The 19567-nt window shown below is 36.5% G+C and overlaps 2 protein-coding genes across 7 annotated transcripts in view; both read left to right on the forward strand.

Annotated features, from left to right (window-relative positions):
- Nucleotides 1-709: 709 nt before the first annotated feature.
- On the forward strand, nt 710-3869 carry LOC118242424 (protein NYNRIN-like). The gene is made up of 3 exons (XM_035533573.1): nt 710-1525; nt 2305-2414; nt 3717-3869. Exons 1-3 carry the CDS (start codon nt 769-771, stop codon nt 3867-3869), a joined length of 1020 nt encoding a protein of 339 aa, XP_035389466.1. The 5' UTR covers nt 710-768.
- Nucleotides 3870-5195: 1326 nt separating this feature from the next.
- LOC118242396 overlaps nt 5196-19567 on the forward strand; it is a 28868-nt gene continuing 14496 nt past the window's right edge. For 3 of the 6 annotated variants that reach the window (XM_035533305.1, XM_035533304.1, XM_035533306.1), the window contains exons 1-15: nt 5196-5280; nt 6797-7141; nt 7355-7711; nt 9189-9290; nt 9395-9490; nt 11232-11324; nt 12202-12276; nt 13672-13803; nt 14367-14456; nt 15862-15930; nt 16639-16731; nt 17506-17589; nt 18165-18203; nt 18326-18364; nt 18688-18726. In XM_035533305.1, the coding sequence (XP_035389198.1) occupies nt 5226-5280; nt 6797-7141; nt 7355-7711; nt 9189-9290; nt 9395-9490; nt 11232-11324; nt 12202-12276; nt 13672-13803; nt 14367-14456; nt 15862-15930; nt 16639-16731; nt 17506-17589; nt 18165-18203; nt 18326-18364; nt 18688-18726 (1708 nt within the window). In that variant the 5' untranslated portion in view covers nt 5196-5225. The remainder of the gene's footprint in view (nt 5281-6796; nt 7142-7354; nt 7712-9188; nt 9291-9394; nt 9491-11231; nt 11325-12201; nt 12277-13671; nt 13804-14366; nt 14457-15861; nt 15931-16638; nt 16732-17505; nt 17590-18164; nt 18204-18325; nt 18365-18687; nt 18727-19567) is intronic. The other 3 variants (XM_035533308.1, XM_035533309.1, XM_035533307.1) reach the window with 3 other exon arrangements.

The raw sequence follows: 19567 nt of genomic DNA on the forward strand, positions 1-19567 counted from the left end.
TCTACCTACTCAGCGCAGGCAGCTGAACTTGTCGCACTCATACAGGCATGTAAGCTAGCACAAGATAAGACCGTGAATGTCTGGACCGATTCCCGGTATGCTTGGGGAGTGGCACATGACTTTGGGGCCATTTGGAAACATCACAACTTTCTCACCAGCTCAGGAGCAAAGATAAAGAACCACCACCTAGTAGCAGAGCTGTTGGAAGCAATCCAACTACCAAAGGAAGTAGCAATCATAAAGTGCGCTGCACACACAAAAGCAGATGACACTGCGTCAAAAGGGAATGCCTATGCGGATAAAGTAGCTCAACTCACAGCGTTACAACCGCTCAAACCACAAATGGCACAAACAGACACTGAAACCAGAATAACTACCAAAGACATACAAAAACAAGCCACTCCACAAGACTACGCAAAATGGAAAAAAGGGGGATGTAAACAAATAGGAGGAATATGGGTACACCCGGATATGAGCAAACCATGTCTCCCCACTTCTTATATGAAAGGACTAATTGAGATTGCTCATGGGAGAAGTCACATGAGCAAAGGGGGGATAGTGGAGAGCATAACAAGACATTGGTATGCACCAGGAATAAACACACACACCCAAAATCTTTGTTCCCGGTGCCTGGTATGTGCACAAAATACACCACACGGAGACAATCATACCAAACACGCACCCGCCGGACACCCGCCGCCCAGTGAACCGTTTCAACATTGGCAAATAGATTTTGTAGAACTAACACCAGCAGAAGGGTAGAGATATATGCTTGTATGTGTGTGCATGTTCAGTAAGTGGGTGGAGGCCTTCCCAACAGGGAAACAAGATAGTGATGCAGTAGCAAAAGTGCTACTGAGGGAAATTATTCCCTGGTGGGGGTTGCCACAACGAGTGTCTAGTGACAATGGAACACCCTTCGTACATGAAGGGCTAAAGGCTCTGACTAAATACCTAGGAGTGGATATGAGAAAACACTGCAGTTATCACCCTGCTAGTGCAGGGGCAGTAGAACGGGCAAACGGTACCATTAAAGGGGGTCTAGCTAAATTAATGCAGGAAACAGGCATGAATTGGGTAAAATGCCTTCCCCTCGTCCTGTGGCAATGTCGAACCAGGCCGCAGGCACGAACAGGACTATCAGCTTTTGAGATAGTGTTTGGACGGTCTCCCAACACGGGGATAGGTCCGCCCGATTGGGATACTAACCTGATCAATGAATCGCTTTTGCAGTATTGTGTGTCTCTGCACAAATCTCTCTCCCATGTGTCTAAGCAGGTGAAGGCAGTCCTTCCTGAGGTGACAGACAATCCCCTCCACATGCATCAGCCAGGCGATTGGGTGCTGATAAAAGACTTCAGGAGGAAGCGGTGGAGCCAACCCAGGTGGAGAGGACCATTCCAAGTACTACTGACGACACAAAACCGCATGGCCTTGGACATGCTCCTCGCTAAGGAGCGGGGAGTGTGCTCAATGATAGGCGACCATTGTTGCACGTACATACTGCCCAATGATGCACCTGGAGGTAATATCTCCATGGCCTTGGACCATATGAGTAAGATTGCTGACCAACTTCGTGTTGAAGAAGCTGGAGTGAGACCTTGGGACTGGAAACGGGGATCTCTATTCTTAACATGGAAAAGTATTGTAATTATGATGATCCCATCCATTTTACTACTTGCCTTGATTATATGTTGTGGACCCTTGTTATGCCAGTGTATGCTTAGTACTATTCGCATGAACATGGATACTAGATACCAACTCATTCAGGTCACTGAAGAGGACCTGGATGAGGATAACACTTTGCATCTGCACAAAGTATTCTCTGATAATTAACAAATGATCGTATAAGAATCAAAGGGGGGAAATGTGATGGAAAATGTTATGAAACTATGTATTATGTGATTCATATATAATCATGCTGATCCTTCTGTTGCCAAATTAATAATGCTGTCTGCACATTTGTATCTGCCTGTTGCTGATTAAGTTGAACATGTATCAGGAACTGTTAACATCAAGGTCAACTTGACACACAACCCACACTGTTTGGAACCAGTTTGGGTTGGTTTGGAGAACAAACCAAGCCAAGAGCTGATTGGCTTATAGCCACAGCAACAAAGGGAAGAAGAGCTGCTTGAGAAAAGATGATTGGTTAAAAGAACAGAACAGGAGTAGTATAACTAGCCATGCTTTTGTATACTCGGGGCTCCCTATCTGAGGCGAGCCAAACTTTGTGATCTTTTTCTTATTAAATTACTCTCTTAATCACATCTGACTTGCTGTTTGTTCAAAATTCCACAACAGACTACAGGAGCCCAACCTCCAGACAGATGAGTGCGGATGAGTCTCTGGCGAATGAGCTAAAAACATTCTTCGCTCGCTTTGAGGCTACAAGCACCAAAAAGGACAGAAAAGCACTCCAGAGGGTGGTGCATTCAGCAGAGCACATCATTCAAATGGAACTTCCTGACCTGCAGACTATCTATCACAAGCGGTGCCAGACCAAAGCCAGGGGGATTGTGAAGGACCCCACGCATCCCAACAATAGGCTCTTCTCTCTGTTGAGGTCAGGGAAGTGTTTTTGCTCCCTGAAGACCAACACAGAGAGACTGAAGAGGAGCTTCTTCCCGCAGGCCATTCAGGCCCTGAATCAGGGCAACTGATGAACTGTGGGGACCACTCTGTGCACTGCGTATGATGTCAATAACATCTTGACAACTATCTTGTAAATTGTAAACTATAAATTGTAAATTGCAACTGGTAATTCTACACTTTGTATATACACATATATACATATAAATATACATTGTACATTGTGTATATATATATGTATATATACATATTATATTATACATATACTGTATTTATCACTGTATCCCTGCATCCCCTCAGCTCGGACAGAGCAGTGACAAAAAGCATTTCACTGCGAGTTATACCATCTATGACTATATATGCGACAAATAAAACTTTGAAACTTTGAAACTTGAAACCTCTTCGTGATGTATTGCCATAATAGTATGCATACCAAGCATTCTCTTTTCCTACTGATTTTTCTGGCTACTGATCTCTTTTTCCTTCCCAGACTATACCTCGTTCCTAGCCCTTCAGTTCACTTTTTATCTAAGAAAATAAACTTTAGTGCCACACTAATACAATTTTCATTTTTGCTGGGGGCAATAACACTGTCAGAACAGAAGTTCCAAATTGTCCTGTATATTACATATGCTGTATCATATGCATCTCTGTCCCAAGATAGCTGTCAGATCCTTCATTTTACATCTGCATGTATTTTGAATGGCAGGAGACCACCTTTACACCACTTAAGATCCCAAGTTTCTTAGGATCTTCAGCAGAGATGGGGAGATCAACTATACATCCATATACTTAATTGTCCCTACTGTCTTTTCTTCTCACTCTTTACTTTCTCCTAAAATAACAAGCTGCATTGAATGTGCAAGAAAGTGAAATGGTATGACTCCTTCTTATATTTAAATGTATTTATTTGGCAGACACTTTTGTCCAAAGCTTAAAACCAAATACATGTCTAGTACAAGCTTTATGCTGACACATTCTATTGTATTGTTGATATTGTACAATGCTGACACATATTTCAGTAGTACAGTATACTCTAAAAGTATGTAACAACTGCTGGGTGATTTACACAAGTTCTTGCAAGGTGGGTTGTGTGAGGGGAAAAAGGGTTTGTTTCAACACAGTGTGACTGTATTAACAAGCCAGTAAATCTCTATAAAGAGGCCAGTGGGAAGGAGGGCCAGAGGAATCCCAAGCCCTGGGGAAACTATAGCAAAGGCCTGAGTGACCTCCAAAGTGGAGAAGGTGTAACTCAAGGCATTAAAGACAAGAGTTAGACCCAAGAGAGAAAAACAGACCCAAGAGACAGCGCTAGGAATCTCTACCCAACAACCCCAGATCCCCCAGACCACGGACCCCCCCAACAAACAGCATACCAGGTAAGTATTTCATACTAGACTGATGCTTTAAAAAAAACTAACATCTTATCTTCAACTCAGAGCAGACAAGAACATGAACCTGAATATCTGGTGCCTGTGAATTTGAGATGCAATGGATCTTTAGCTCTTTGCTGATATCACATATACCCTGTATTATGAGCTATGGTGTCATATGGTATATATCAACTTTATTCCCTGGACTAGGTGCTGTGGGATTACATGGTGTAAATTATCCATATACTCTGGACTAGGTGCTGTGGGGTCACATAGTGAAATATATTTCAACTGATATAAAAATGTTAAATTATGGTTTTTTGAAAACTTTAATTTATTTTCAATCCAGTCCTGCTATGCTCTAGATTACATGATCCACTTCAGGATGAGCATGATAATTAGTATTGAATGAACTCTTACAGAGTTTAATTGAACACTCTGTCAGATAACATATGATACCAAAATGTAAAATTTGTAACATTGGAGGTTTAAGCAGGATGCGGGGACGAGTCACATGGAACATAAGCATACATTTATTTTACATGTAACATTCACATTCAAACACACACACTAATGGAGTCAAACCAACAACACAAACGTGTAAACAACGACAGAAGGAGAGAAAGAGAGAGAGAAAGAGAGAGGATGTGACCAAAGATGGAGGGAACACAGACAATAAATTTAACGGGGGGGGGGGGGGGATTCACCATAACACAGAGAGGGGGAACAGAGACAGATCACTTTAAGAAAGAGAGAGTAGGGAAAGGAGAACACAAGAATGCAAAACCACATGTTTTCTTGACTGTGGGACACAAATAATTCAGACTTTTTACACAGTTTATTTGAAATTGTGTTTGGTATTCTTTCCTTTACTCTATTAACAGCTTTTAAAGATGTTTCACATTTAATATCATGCCAAAATGAATGAATGCATTGAACTATGTGTTTAGATAAAAATAAAACCAAAAAATACCCTAGTGGACTATTGGACTACATCTGCACCACTGTATCTAGCATAACAGCCTGCAAAATGGCAGAACTCCAGATCTTTTTTTTTTTCTCAGAAAATAAGATTGAGATGGCCAATCACATTCTTCCTTGACGCTTGCGGTGAAGAGTGCTGTATAGTTAATGGTCCACTGGAGTTCTGTCTATTTTTGGCACGTTCAAATCCACTCAGTATAACATTCTGTGTATTTGTAGGAAAGTGAAAGTATAAGTTTTCACCGTTCAAGTGGCAAGACCGTTAACTTCCCAAACATGAAGACGAGCCTCGTTATTTGCTTTGCTCTGTCGGTCAGTGTTCTCTCTAATGGTAAGCTATGCTTTAAACAATATTCTTTTTTGTTAGTATATTTTAGATTTAAACTAAATTGTATAAACGGCGAGAAGTGTTAAACGTGGCGACGTACACAATGGCTAATGCCCCCCAGCTCTACAACGAGTTGAACGCACCGTCTGAGCCAGTAGAATCAGTAGCTAAGTGGATAATAGAACGAAAGTCAGATCTCTAAAGAGAAAAGAGAAAAAAAATCACTAAATGTGCACGTTAAGAAACACAGAAAAAAAACAATCGCTGTGGTCATAGATTTCATTGTGCGTCTAAATTCTTTTGTTCAAAATATTTAAACATCCGATGTAATATCCTTTTTATATAACCCTTTTATTCATTTAAGTTTGTATAACCCCAGAATTTTAATTCTGAAACAACTTTTAATCTAGTTAAAGAAAACGAAAGTTATAAGAAAGACTTTGATTTAATGGTATCAATAGAAATGTTTACATTGCAGTAAACGTGTGCTACGAAATATTGGCATAGTGGCACGTTTGTCCTGAAAATAAGTGAAATCTTATGATATTATCCACACTACAATGTGTAGTTGTGCCAGGTAGATATATTTGATTAATGCAACATATATTACACTATCACTGCAGTTGAATTTGTAGGCTTAGCAGACACACAAAACAAACAGGACAATGATGCACCTTAAATATAAGTCATAATACCGTAAACACGATATCTGTCCATTATACCTCTACACAAATACCTTAGAGCCTCATTTTGTCTACAGATCATCACCTTTATCCTGCCATCTGTGTATGTACCATCCACATAACAGCTAAGAAATCCAAACTTCAAGGAACAGTATTAATCAACATGCCCAGCTGTTCTTGAGGACTCATTTAATGAACCTGATGTTTGTAATACTGCATAGCCTATTCTCTCTATTATAGTCTAGTACAGTGGTATTCAGATCCCAGATCCCAGGTTTCCACCCTCTTCATATAGGAGTGTGACAAGTGCCCAAGTTACATTAATCATTTAATCAACTACAAGGGATTACGAAATGCAGGACCGGATTTGAATACAAATGGTCTGGTGGTTAAAGAGGAGCATGTTATCTACTGGAGGGCTACTGGTTTAAATTGTGGTATTGCTGGTTGGTAACTGAACTGTAAACTGGAAGGATGTTAGTGTCAGGGATGTAAATGCCACCATTTCAGCCTTTAGCACGCATGACAAACCTCTGCTTGTCCTCTCTCCAGCTCATTAGCATATACAGGCTGATGCCCCATAGTCTGTTCGACTATATGACAATGTGTGTGAAGCCTTAAGAAAATATTATACCTTTGGACATTTAATATGCAAATCTGTAAACCAAACATTGTCATCGGCCAAGTTGTCTCAACTAATTTGCATTGTAGATTACAAGGAAGATGTACAAGGGAATAGAGTGCATGCAGCCAGTGAGTCAAAGAATGATTGTTTAAATATTTTAAATGGAACATGACACATTAACAAAATTGCAATTATTTTAAATTTATTTTAGGGCTCCATGTGTTAGGCCCCTCTGGTCCTCTGGCTATCCAACCTGGAGGCTCGGTGATGCTGTCCTGTTATGTTCAAACTCCCATACCAGTGGAAGAGCTGGAAGTGGAGTGGAGGAGAACAGACTCTGAAACGATTGTGCATTTGTTCCAAGATGGAGAGAGTCAACCAGAGTCTCAGGACCAGGCTTACCATGATAGGGCACACTTCTTTATTGAGGACATTGCCCGTGGAAACTTCTCTCTTTTACTTACAGATGTGACCACTAAGGATACAGGACTCTACAAGTGTGTTGTTTACAGAAACCAGGAATCTAATGAAACTTTGATTGAAATAAAGATGAGTGGTGGGTGAATATTCACACAATTATTGTCACACAGTTTAAATTGTCCTCTTGAAAAATGAAGTTGTCTATACTTTAAATATTATATTTATTAGTTTTTAGAGCTAGGAATTAACTGAATATATTGTGCAATTTTATTGTCTGATCTGAGACCTAAAAACCGAGACTTTATCTGAGACTTTAGAACTTTAATATTTCCAATGATTATTCTTCTAGTGTATTTGACTGTGTCTGGAGGTCATGTTGTTTCTGTGTATGCGGGAGAGGACACCACTCTGAACTGCTCTGTACACTCCCACATCCCTCCTGAGGAGCTTGAAGAAGTCTCATGGAAGAAAAGGAAAACAGATGAAGACATGGTAGTGTTCCAATTTATAAATGGTCAGACTGTGCCAGAGTCAATCCATGAAGCATACAGAGACAGAGTTGAGCTCTTCAGCCGTGAGGAAATCCACAAAGGAAACTTCTCGCTTAGGCTGAAGAACATTCAGATTGAAGACAAAGGCTTCTACATATGTGAAGTATTCCATGAAGACTTATCAGCTAACACCACAGTGGAAGTACAGCAGCTGGGTGAGTAAGCATTTTTGTTCTCGGTGTGGTGCAAAGCATGTGGGTGATGTAGGGGAGCTGGAGCACAACATGACATAACAAATATGCAGTGAATCACTGCTGGGACATGAGGAAGGCACAAATATCCATCTGCTCAGGAGCCATGACTCCATTAATGATTTTACAGCAAGAGGGTAAAAACAGTAGCAAGCCAGAATCCAACACTGTTTAAATCATAATCTGTTTAAACCAGAAGGGCTGTCAGGGATCCCTACATATCTGAGCTCCATCTACTCAAGGACATCAGTTACGCTGGAGCATCTGAAGTGGAAGAACATGGATGATGAAGACTCGTCTCGATAAATTAGTTAGCTAGATAGCTATCTAGTGTTAATGTTAAAATTAGCCACTTTAATCCATGTTATGAGCTATAACATTTTACATTATGAAATACTTTTTTCTTGATCAATAAATTAATGCCATCAAACATACAAAATAATTGCAATGGAATTGGAATATTAGTAACTTAATCCAAGGGTATTAAAACAAGAAAGAAAATATTTACTTTCTGACATTCTTGTGGGAATGGTAAGGAAATGTCTGTTAATATCACAGTAGCAGTGTGAGTGCAGTTTTCCACATAGTTTAATGCAGAACATTCTCAGGTTCTGTACTGAGATAATTTTTTTTCTTTGTATGGCGGATTCATTACTGCTCTAAATTTGCCATCTTAAACAATGCATTGTTGTCATGGCAACATTTACAGTTGCACAGTGTCATTTACAACGTTGCTGTTGAGTGCACAAGTTTCTAGATCACAAAACATTTTACAACTCTGTGCATGCTTGCCCAATGTGGGTTGCATTCGAATTAATTCAAATCATTTGTGGGTGTGTTTATGTTTGTCCTCTCACCCCATCGCCCTCTTTATTTCTTTGACATTTAGATGGCTGGTTTATGTGATTAAGGAAAAGTGCTGTAGTTTTGTTATTCTCTTGCTGATACTTTGCTTGTCCTTCTTTTAAATTTTGACAGAAAAAAATGGATCATGAAAAATATACAGACATATAATTAAATATTAATCTTTATAACTTTTATTATTAGTTAGCACATGCCTAAAACATCAATCTGTATTTAAAATCTGCTACATAAATAAGATCCACTTATTAGTTGTGAAACCTACAATCTGAATAGCTGATTAGTCGCCTCAAAAATCAATAGATATTTTAACTACCCAGATAGTTGTTAGGTGTAGCCCATATATATATATATATATATATATATATATATATATATATATTTGTTAATGCATTGCCTGGCATTTCAAAAAGTAGCATCACCATGCAAATTTTGAAAAACAAACAACACAGCTAGAAGCACAAATTAGTATAATAGAAAATACAGTTACACAAGTCAGGAGTGGTTCTGTTTTTCATTCACATTTTTCATTTTTACATTTGAATGACATTGTATAAGCACTGATTTCTGTGCCACACAGGTTTTTCCAGTATGCATACAGGGGTGTTGTGTTTCTGTATCCTGGCATTTGTACTTCTACTTGTGCTAGGCTACGCAGCATACACTTCTATAAAAAATAACAGTAAGTCAGGTTGATTTGATTATTCCTAAAATTAAGAAGTTATGAAACATATTAATGAAGTTGACGCTTTGAAGTTGTATGCACATGTTTTATCTCCTCTACAGAAAACACCAAATCAGACTTGGCTCTACAGTGCACATTTGTCTGCTGTCCAACCATTGCTTTGGCTGTTGCCTTCATCCTTTGGGGTGTGACTGAGGGTAGGTATTTGTAGTTAATATTTTATACTTTTTAGTTATTGTTATGTTAACTGTAATAATATCAATATAGCAAAAACAGGATATATTGTTAAATTTTAACATTTTGATATCGCTTGATTCATAAATCGGTAAACATGCAATAATAGTGACTTCTTGTTAGAGATGAAAACTTGTAGTGGTTCCTTAGTTTTTGACAGTACTACAGATGTCTAGGTCAGCTGAAAATTGTAATAATCTCATTTTCATTTCCTGGCTGTTTGAAAAATGCAAGAAATTTGCTTATTCACCTAGATAAAGCTGTTTGATAGAGGTAAGGCAAGTGGACTGCATAATGAGGCAGGTTCTAAGGGGCGATTTGTCCTCCTTCAGAGTGTCAGTCAGAACACTGGAGTGTTAGTAGTGATATTCAACTCTTTAATAAAATTCAGCAATGCAACACATTAGGCATGTTTGCACACCAGCACATTCACTATGCACATTAACACACAGGCTCAGGTTTATTCATTTTAGACAAAAGGTTAGGTATTTGAGGTGTAAAATATGAAGTGAGAAGTATGTAGAGGATATGAAGAGTGAAGTATGGAGCATGAGAAGTACGGTCTGGAATAAGAAAACAGAACATACATTCAAATAATCATTCCATCATCATCAGTGCTAGTCATTCGTATAGAGTAATATATTCACAGTGAATCTGCTATGCAATATGAATATGCATAAATTAATTAGATTTCCATCAGTTCCCTCTATAAGGGGAGAATGTGGTAATCCTTCTATATTCTTGCATGTGAAGTTCTAAAACTAGGTTGACAAGATCACATAACAAACATTATTAGTGAGGAATAATAAGAGTATTAAATTAGCAACTCAGTAGGCTAATACCGTAATGTGTTTATAACATTCAATTCTAAGTTAGATCTCAAGCAAACATTGACAATGGCCAAACATGTACTCTTAACTAAAATGTACAGTAGGTAATCAACGTACATCAGGTCAAGGACGCCATTGCACAAGAAATGTGAATAACGAGGAACAGTCACTGGCTACATTCGCTCCAATGTCTCTTCTGGAACTATTGTTGGTGATGTCAGATGTAGCATGTGTTGTCACTCCTTAATGAAGCATACCTTTAGGAATGGTCTTTCCAACAAAAGCATTAACTGATGTAATACACTAGTCTTTTAGAACATGCAAAATTGACTGAAAAATTACCAGTGTGAAATGATTAACACATTAACACATTAATGCTATCGCACAAATGACTAACTGAACATAGCTAACTTTTACATAACTATTGTAATATTTCACATTGTGTTAGCAAGTTTAATAGATAGAGGATGACCGTCCATCTGCGCTTCATCTGCATGTGTTCCTCACCCTCCTGATGAGATTAAAGACTATGCATGAACATTTTAATGAACAACTCATTACCATCTCCATCAACTCCCATGTTAAAGTGTGTTTAGATATTTCCTGTGAGGACTCTAGCCAGAATGAGTTGTTGCTTCTCACTGATCATTCTGAATTCCTCTGCCACTCACTTCACTTCTTTATCCCTTGCTGTATATTTTGTTAGTTATTTCTTAGCTCACTGCTCTTGGACTATGTCATTTAGTTTTGGGTTACAGAGACACACACAAAGGCCTGATGTGGTTGTCCACCCAAGCTCATTTTGTTGCTGTAACACTCTGTTTTGACTGTGAAGGGCTTATCACTAACATTTAATTATTTGGTTTCTCTGCAGGGTTTCTTGCTGAGGTGGCTACTTGCTCAGCTCTGAATCTTTTAAGGATTCTTTCCCTGCTTTGGGTTACTTCCCATTTCAAGACATTTCCAGGTATGTTATATAAAGCAGTCTTTCAGGGAATGATGGAAGTTAATGAATAGATATAAAAAGAAATGCACTTTATCAACTACTCTGTTACTTTGAATACAACTACCCTATCTCTACAATCATTGTCACCTTATTAGCTGCAGGTAGGTCAGTGGTTAAGGTACTTGACTTATATTCAAAAGGTTGCTGGTTTAAGCCACATCACTACCAAGTTGTTACTGCTGGGCACCTGAGTAAGGCCCTTGACCCTCAAGGGTCATAAATGTAAGCTGCGTTGGATAAAATTGTCAGGTAAATGTAAATAATTCTCTGTAGTGTAATTTGATACTTGCTGTAGATGTTTGAGTAATTTCTATGATCCTTGTGTGCTCCAAAATGCAAAAACATTTAAATTTGATTGTTTTAAGAATAATGGAGCCACTACAGTGGTGTGCACAGAAACAACACTAAACACTCAACGAAGCAACTCTGACCAACCAAGTTTTTGAAAGTTAGCTATTGCTGTGTAGTATTATTAGTATTTTAAATCATCATAAATATTATTAGTATTTAAAGCATCTAGATCGCTAAATTGATTGAGCAAATTCTTATCTTTCTCTTCAAGAACACAAAGTTCTAGTGCTGCTTGCCAACAGTTTGTGTATCTATAAATAAAAACAGACTAAGCTTATACTTCCATTCTCATAAAAATTATTTATGTAGACTATGTAATTAACCTATGAATCCATGAGCAATGCTTGGGATCCAAGTGCATTAAGTCTACATTAAGACTCAGATGGAAGATCTGGAAATTGTTTCATATTGAGATGACAGATTCACAGTGAGTCATTTTATGATTTTGCTCATGATGGTTTTAACCTCTGACATTATTCTATTACAGAGAATATCAGAAGATTTATAAAAAAAACTGCAGTTTCTCAAGGATATGCTTTAATAACTGCAGTGATTTATTCAGGTATGTATGCAAAATACTATTTACTCAACAATGGGGGGCAATTAAATATTTTGTAACATCTATCAATATCAACTTTCAAAATAATATGAACTGAATGTTCTGAATGCACTGATTTGTCTTACTTATATCTTGTGAACAAAATCTTTGGGACAAATTATAAAATTAAATTTAAACAATTAATTTATTTTGTGCTAAACCACAGCTTGTTATTGGAACTGAACAGTACCTTGCAAAGGTATCCAGTGTCAAATATCCTTTTCAATCTTTTCTTACCTCAAAAATTACTATAACATAAAATATAACTTTTAGCAGATAAAATTTGGATTTCCTCCACTGATCTACAATGATTAATGTATCATTGCTTTGCAAATTAAAATAGTCAACTCTATAAAACAGAAAATCTAAAATTAAAAATTGTTCACATGCAAAATACGCATGCATCAATAACCATCATGACCATTTGGTATTCTTATTAACTCTTACCAACAGTGAATTATGCTGTATGTCTTTTGGTTAAAATGCTATTAGCCTCTTACATGCCTGTCTCCCCCATATTGCATGTGCTACCTCGATGTTTTATAGAAATATGTATGAATAGTTGTATATGTAAACATTTACCAGACACTGGGTAGATAGTTCCTGTTAACATAAGAGACTCTGTTTAGTCAGTAACTGCTCTACAGTTTAATGCAGGGAGGCTTATATTAGTGACAGAGTGTCTGCAGTTAGGATGGAAAATCTAGGTTTAATCAACAAAGTATTTTACAGCGAACTATTATCATTGACAGACGTGAGATGCATTGTGTTATATGCTTTATACAGACCACAGTTACCCAGTAATCAGCTTTTTTTAAGGCATGTCTTAAACACAGTACAAGCCACGCCACTCTTCATGACAGAACGTACTTGTTAGGAACATAAGGGACCTGGTTACAGTTTGTTAAAACATAGATGTAAAAGTCAGTTGATTCCTGGAACATGGGTTCATAGACAAATGAGATGAAGATTAAACAGAGTAACAGAGTAACCCTAGAGTAACAGAGTCACCATAGAGTAAACAGAGTAACCCTAGAGTAAACAGAGTAACCCTAGAATAACAGAGTAACCCTAGAGTAACAGAGTAACCCTACCCCCACCACCACTCTCACCTGCACTCCCCCATCACTGCCCCCCACTCCTATCTCTACCCCCATTCCCCCATCAGTAATCAACTGACTTAATCATGTCTTAAACCCTGTGCAAGCCATACCGGTCTTGATGACATGTCAGAAACAAGCTGTTCATTAAAGTATAGAGTGGCTTACACAGTTCAATAAATGCATTAATCTGTTGAGTTTATTCTGCTTCAGCTTTGAGTATATATGATTTAAAAGATGTTGTTTTATTTTGCTCTAGGTTTGGTTGTGCATAACTGGCATAAATATGAAGCCATCCAGAGCACTAATGATAGTTTTTTTATGGTGTTGTCTTGGCCATCCCAGCTCTTTTTACTGCTTCTGCTGTTCTTCTTGAGCTTCCATCATAAAGGTATTTTGTTTACTTTATTTTTACAAAATAATGGAAATAATAGAGATCAGATATAGGAGCAATGTAGGGCTAAAGTAAATAGGAAGTACAAGAGGACCAAAAGATGAAATGTCATTAATATGATAAAAAGATGACCATTTATTGTCATAAAGTATTATATAACTTTGAGCAGCATTTCCAAACATAGTGTCCAAAAAGGTTTTTGGTTGTCCTCTAATCAGTTCACTATGTAGCAAACACTGTATAGTGAATAGTAAATGAGTTAATGAGTGAACCATTCCAGCTATGGATAAACACAATGTATGGATGCTCGGTTTACACAGAGAAAAGCCTAGAATGGAAATAATTGACAGCTTATACATTCATCAGCCACTTTAACAGAAACACCTTACCATGTAGAGTTACAGAAGAGATGCTTACCAGAAACACATCACCAAGTAGAGTCACTGTTGTTATTCATCAGAAACACTTTACCTTGCAGAGTCACATAGTAGGTGGGTGTTTATTCTGTCCTTCTGTTGCTCTGCAGTATAAAATATGTATTTTTTGTTGTTGTTTTATAGGATCCCCGAACAGCGCATATGCCTGTATATGCATAAACAATTTATTTAGGATATTCATGATTATGACTTGGTATTCTTTGAAAAGTATAGGTAAGTTATCATTTAGTTTACTTACTGTTGTGCATTGAGCCAAGCTTAATTGCAATATATACAACCATATTATTTTCAAGCATTATATATACAAATATTCTCTGTGGCAAACATTTCACTTAAAATAATCTGAAAATTCAGAATACATTTTCCTACTTATATATCTGACTGCATGTGGCTGTAGCCTATTAGTTTTTGTATTAGCTACTGAAGTTATTATTTGTTGTTGTACCAGAATATAAATGTCTGGAGGGATTTGGGGGAATATTATGAAAGAATATGAATATTTAATATAAGTAAATAAATAAATTATTAAAATGAGAATTCATTAATAATTTAATTAATCAGGTTAAACTCACATTTCAACAGAAGCTTATACAATTTATTGATATTCCTTTAATTGTCATTTAAACATTCACTTTGAATATTTAATTAATTATTTAATTAAAAATAATTTGTCATCATTTAACTATTTATTTATTTATGTCATGGATGCATTTTTCACTGTGCACCACAAAATAACTGATGTAAACATCATCCATCAATGGTTGGACAGGTGGACAGGCCTAAGTCTGATGTTTTCAGTTTGATTGGTTAAGCTGTGTAGGCAGAATAGCTAAAAGCTGCCCAGACTGTTAAGGGATGCAGTGACTATGATTTATAATCTGCCAAACTCAGACACAGCAGTCATACCATGCCATCAAAATCTGTCCCACCTAGTGACTCTGGTGGATGTGAACTTTTTGAGCATAATGTTCTCTTTAACTTAAATAATTAATTTAGTAATTTAAAACATTTAAAACATTTAATAATAATAAATAATTCAATTTATTGAAATAGTAATTTAATTAAATGAAATAATAATTTAATATAATGAAAAATGTTTGCACACACACAGAAGAGGATCCAATCAGACAGGTAAGGTAAGTGTGGTCGTGTCAGTCAGGCATCGAAACACAGGGTAGCATCTGGGAGGTGTCCAAGGGCCAGGCAGGAGACGAGATCTAGAAAGCAGGCAGGAGTCGATAACCGGGAAGAAAAAGCTTATAAAGGGGGTGGTAATGAGGGGAATGGGAATCAGGTGTGTGCTAGAATCCAGGTGAGTCAGATTGGAAGTGTGTGCCAGTGGGTGTGGCTATGCAACGCTGAGGGTTGTTCCTGGGGTTCATAGCAATTATCATTTTAATTATTTATTTTTTTGTGTATTTATTTATATTAAAGCCACCAAAATCCCTCCATACAAAGTTAGGACATTCTGTTCATATCGGGTCAGGACAAATACTTTATGATTCAAGAAAAAGCACACTAGCTTTATAATAGTATTGCATAAAGCAACCTGGCTTTTTGACAATAGTAAAAACAATAAATAACAAAAGCATGATTCTCTTATTTTTCTTATTTTCAGCCAATTTTTTCCTGGGATGTATTTTGTTGCTGCCTCTATGCTGGTTAGGTTTTCAGCAGGGGGTTCCATGTAAGTACATCTATTAATAGTTTGTGTATTCTGAATAGTATAATCAGTTTCCCAAGTGTAAATGCAAGTTTATTCTCAAGGGACTTTTAGATGATTCATTACATATTACATACGTTTTCAGGCAACATGTGTGAAATGTAAATGTAAACAGAAAGTACATGGCGACACACCAACAAAATGACAACAGACACAAAGCCATGTGGTGGATCTCAGCATGTGGGTGAAGGGGTAGACCAGGGGACCATGTCAGTTAGAGGGCCAAATCCAGATGTTCTATGCCAACAAATATAAATGTTTGCTTCTTTTTTCTTCTACCATGGCAGCTTGTAAAACTATAAATTAAATAATGAAAATTGTCATTATAAATTAACAATAAATTAAAATGTGACAGGCTACAAGAGGTGATCATGCATTGGCCATACAGCCTACCTCACCCATGTATACAAAAACCACACACACAAACACACACACACACACACACACACACACACACACACACACACACACACACACACACACACACACACAGGCAAATCCTTAATGCCATTTTAATTTAATCTCAATTTTACCAGGGACTTCACGTTTGCTTGGTGATCAGTTTCAGATTTATAGGCCATTCTCCATTCAAAAGCCTGGTCTTCTATGACTGGACATAAAAAAACTTTGCAATTTGTGCCAAAACCTTCTATAGCATTTTGTCTTTTGCAGTTTTGACCTGGATATCAGTTCTGTGTATCTTGGAGTTCCTAAGTACAGTAATATCAGTCTATCTTCATAATGAATTATTGGAAGGTGATAAAGGTAGATATAAATCCTGTTTCATTACTTTTGAATGTTGGATAATGTGATGCTTTTGTACTGGATGATCCTAACATCTCACTTTCCTACACCAGCAGCCACATGTTGACTCTTTAATCAGGGTATTAAAGATAAGTCCACATGGATGATCAAAGAGTTCTTAACCCTAAATAAAAAATAAAAAATAAAAAAACAAAACAAAACAAAACAAAAAAAAAACATTTGTAGGAATATTGATGAGTGAGCATGATTCATTTATATATTCGGTGTATAACATATTAGGTATTTATAAAATTATAGAGATGTTTGACAATTCATATTTATTAAAAATTTCTAACATTCTTCATAGAAGAAACAGGTAAAGTAATAATTTACAATAATTTGAGAATTTAGCCTGATAATGTCCTCTCTCACATTATTTATGGTCATTCAGGACAAAAGCACTGCTATCTGCTTCTGAGGCATATGCAAATGCTCATTACATATAAATGCTTATGAAAATTTTCATTACATATAAATGCATATAAAAATGCTACATGCATTACTTTGGTTATAACCAATAAACATTTTTAAAATGCACATAGCATGTGACTGTATAACATTTTAGTGTATCTTAAGTTCATAAGGATCATCCAATACAAATTTAGTAATGACATTTTCAAATATTTTTTCCAAACAATATTTTCCTTTTAATTTTTTGTAGTTACATATTTCAGATCATTCTATTTTAATGATTAAATATATTTAATCTTAATTAAATATTTTTCCTCTTTACAGAACGTGTGGCATTGACCTGCGCTACTACGTATCTCCACATTTTGTCTTTGACTGCATGCTTTAAATATCTTGATCATTTATGTGGTACAGTATTAGTTATTTTGATCATGTTCACATATTTTTCAGTAATTATGCAGCTATATTTACACATGAATGCCTGAAATTCTGAGTTAATCTGTATATTCAAGTGGTAGATTTGTTTTGTAATTGTCACGGTGCCATCCCCCTGCAGGTACATGCTAGCATGCAGCGGTGGTTGAGCATGGGGCATTTGTTTATGTTTTGGTTTCACTTCTTCTTGTCTTTGTTTTAAACATGTCTTACTCAGTTGGTGTGTGTTCTGCCTCATCATGCAAACCACCTAGGGGTTGTTATGTCATTATAAAAGGAAAGAAAGACACTGAGTTAATTAGTTCATAACTTTCAAATCTTTTATTTGGCTCATGCCCTGTGTATTTGAATCTGTCATTCATAGACACATTAGTATTTTCCCCTAGATGATTTATGGGCTAATATTCATTTTCCATATTGTAACTTTACCTCTGATGCATATGTTTCCCAGTATATTCATTTGTTGTGAAATTGCACATTTTATTCACTCCCATGAGCTCCACTATTAATTTGACTCTTTTTCCTTCACACATCTCGCTTTAACACAGAATCTAATTCTATCAGCACCAGGACTTGGCTAGTAAGGGGTAAGTATAAATCTCCTCTGTTGAGGGCATAAAAGCCCCCTGCCTCTGGAGTTGGATATGTACCCTAGTACATCTTTTTGTGGAATGGTACATTTCATTCACATTTAATTTCTCATTCATAGGATCTAATTCTAATCATGATGAGACACAGCGAATGCAAGGTAAACACAAACTCCCTCTGTTTAGAAGGTTAAATAAATTACCAGCAGAAATAGAATTAAAATAAATTTCAGAATAAAAATTTCAGAATAAAACACTGTTCTACATTGATTAATAACTTGTACATTAATCTACAGTGAACCTCTTTGGAATGTTCTATTGTGTCTGGAAATGTTCTTAATTAGCTTTTATTTAAAATATAGAACAAAGCAAGTGCCAAGGCATGTGATAAATCAATGGGTTAAAGTTTATTTTCACATGTCCTGCTTTTTTGCATGGATAATTAAATCTAATGCACAATGTGTCATGCTTCACTCCAACACAGGATCTAATTCTAATGACACTGAGACAGAACAATCTCCAGGTAAGTACTACTGCAAATATTTCAAAGGGAAATAAATGTGTGTGTGTGTGTGTGTGTGTGTGTGTGTGTGTGTGTGTGTGTGTGTGTGTGTATTCCTTTATAAAATCTTAAGTACCCAAGAAGATGGTGCTAAAAGTATATATTTACTTGCTTAAACAAAATGTGGCACCATGTAAAATTCTTCCAAGTTTATTCTTTCAACTTTGACGACTTAAAAATGTATATATTTTTATAAATATTTTCTCATGTTTTTTTCTCCTGATTTTAAGTTCTGTTCTCATTCTGTTCGTGGACAAGATGCGGGTCTTCATTGTGTTTTAGTGTGTTTGATGTTTTCATGTTTTTTACAAATCAAAAGTGCACTGTGTTACAGGCACTAAAGTCTGGATACAACACCTACTTGTAGTTTACACTGAAAAGAAACAATATTAAAATGTTTTACTTTTTAGTAGGATTTATTTATACATTATATATTGTTTAGTTCCAGATTACACATTCTCTGCTTGCTCTCCAATTCACCATTAACTTGCTCTTTAACTACCTTTATCTGTTTTTACTTCATTAAAAACTTTATTTCATTAGAAGCTTATCTTAGTCTGTGTTCCCGGGACTGCTAATATTGATATTTTGGAGAGCATATACATATTTTCCAACTCCAAGCTCTATAAACTTGAATGCTTTTTGGATTTAAGCATATCACATGATGTGTATTTGTGTAATGAGGGAGGATGTGGCATAAGCAGATCCGCACCCTATATCAAGGTGTGCAAAATTATTAGGCAGCTTCTTTTCCTTGGGCCAAAGGGGTCAATAGAGGGATGCAGCACTCTTAAAATTACTA

This window comes from Electrophorus electricus, chromosome 14 (assembly GCF_013358815.1).
Source record: "Electrophorus electricus isolate fEleEle1 chromosome 14, fEleEle1.pri, whole genome shotgun sequence".
Lineage (NCBI taxonomy): Eukaryota > Metazoa > Chordata > Actinopteri > Gymnotiformes > Gymnotidae > Electrophorus > Electrophorus electricus.

Bases quoted from the DNA above. Each gene is read 5' to 3' on its own strand.
- LOC118242424 (XM_035533573.1), top strand. From the start codon at position 769: ATGCTTGTATGTGTGTGCATGTTCAGTAAGTGGGTGGAGGCCTTCCCA. The intron at 1,526-2,304 runs GTAATATCTCCA...ATTCCACAACAG, and splicing joins GCCCAATGATGCACCTGGAG to ACTACAGGAGCCCAACCTCC. The intron at 2,415-3,716 runs GCACTCCAGAGG...GTTTCAACACAG, and splicing joins GCACCAAAAAGGACAGAAAA to TGTGACTGTATTAACAAGCC.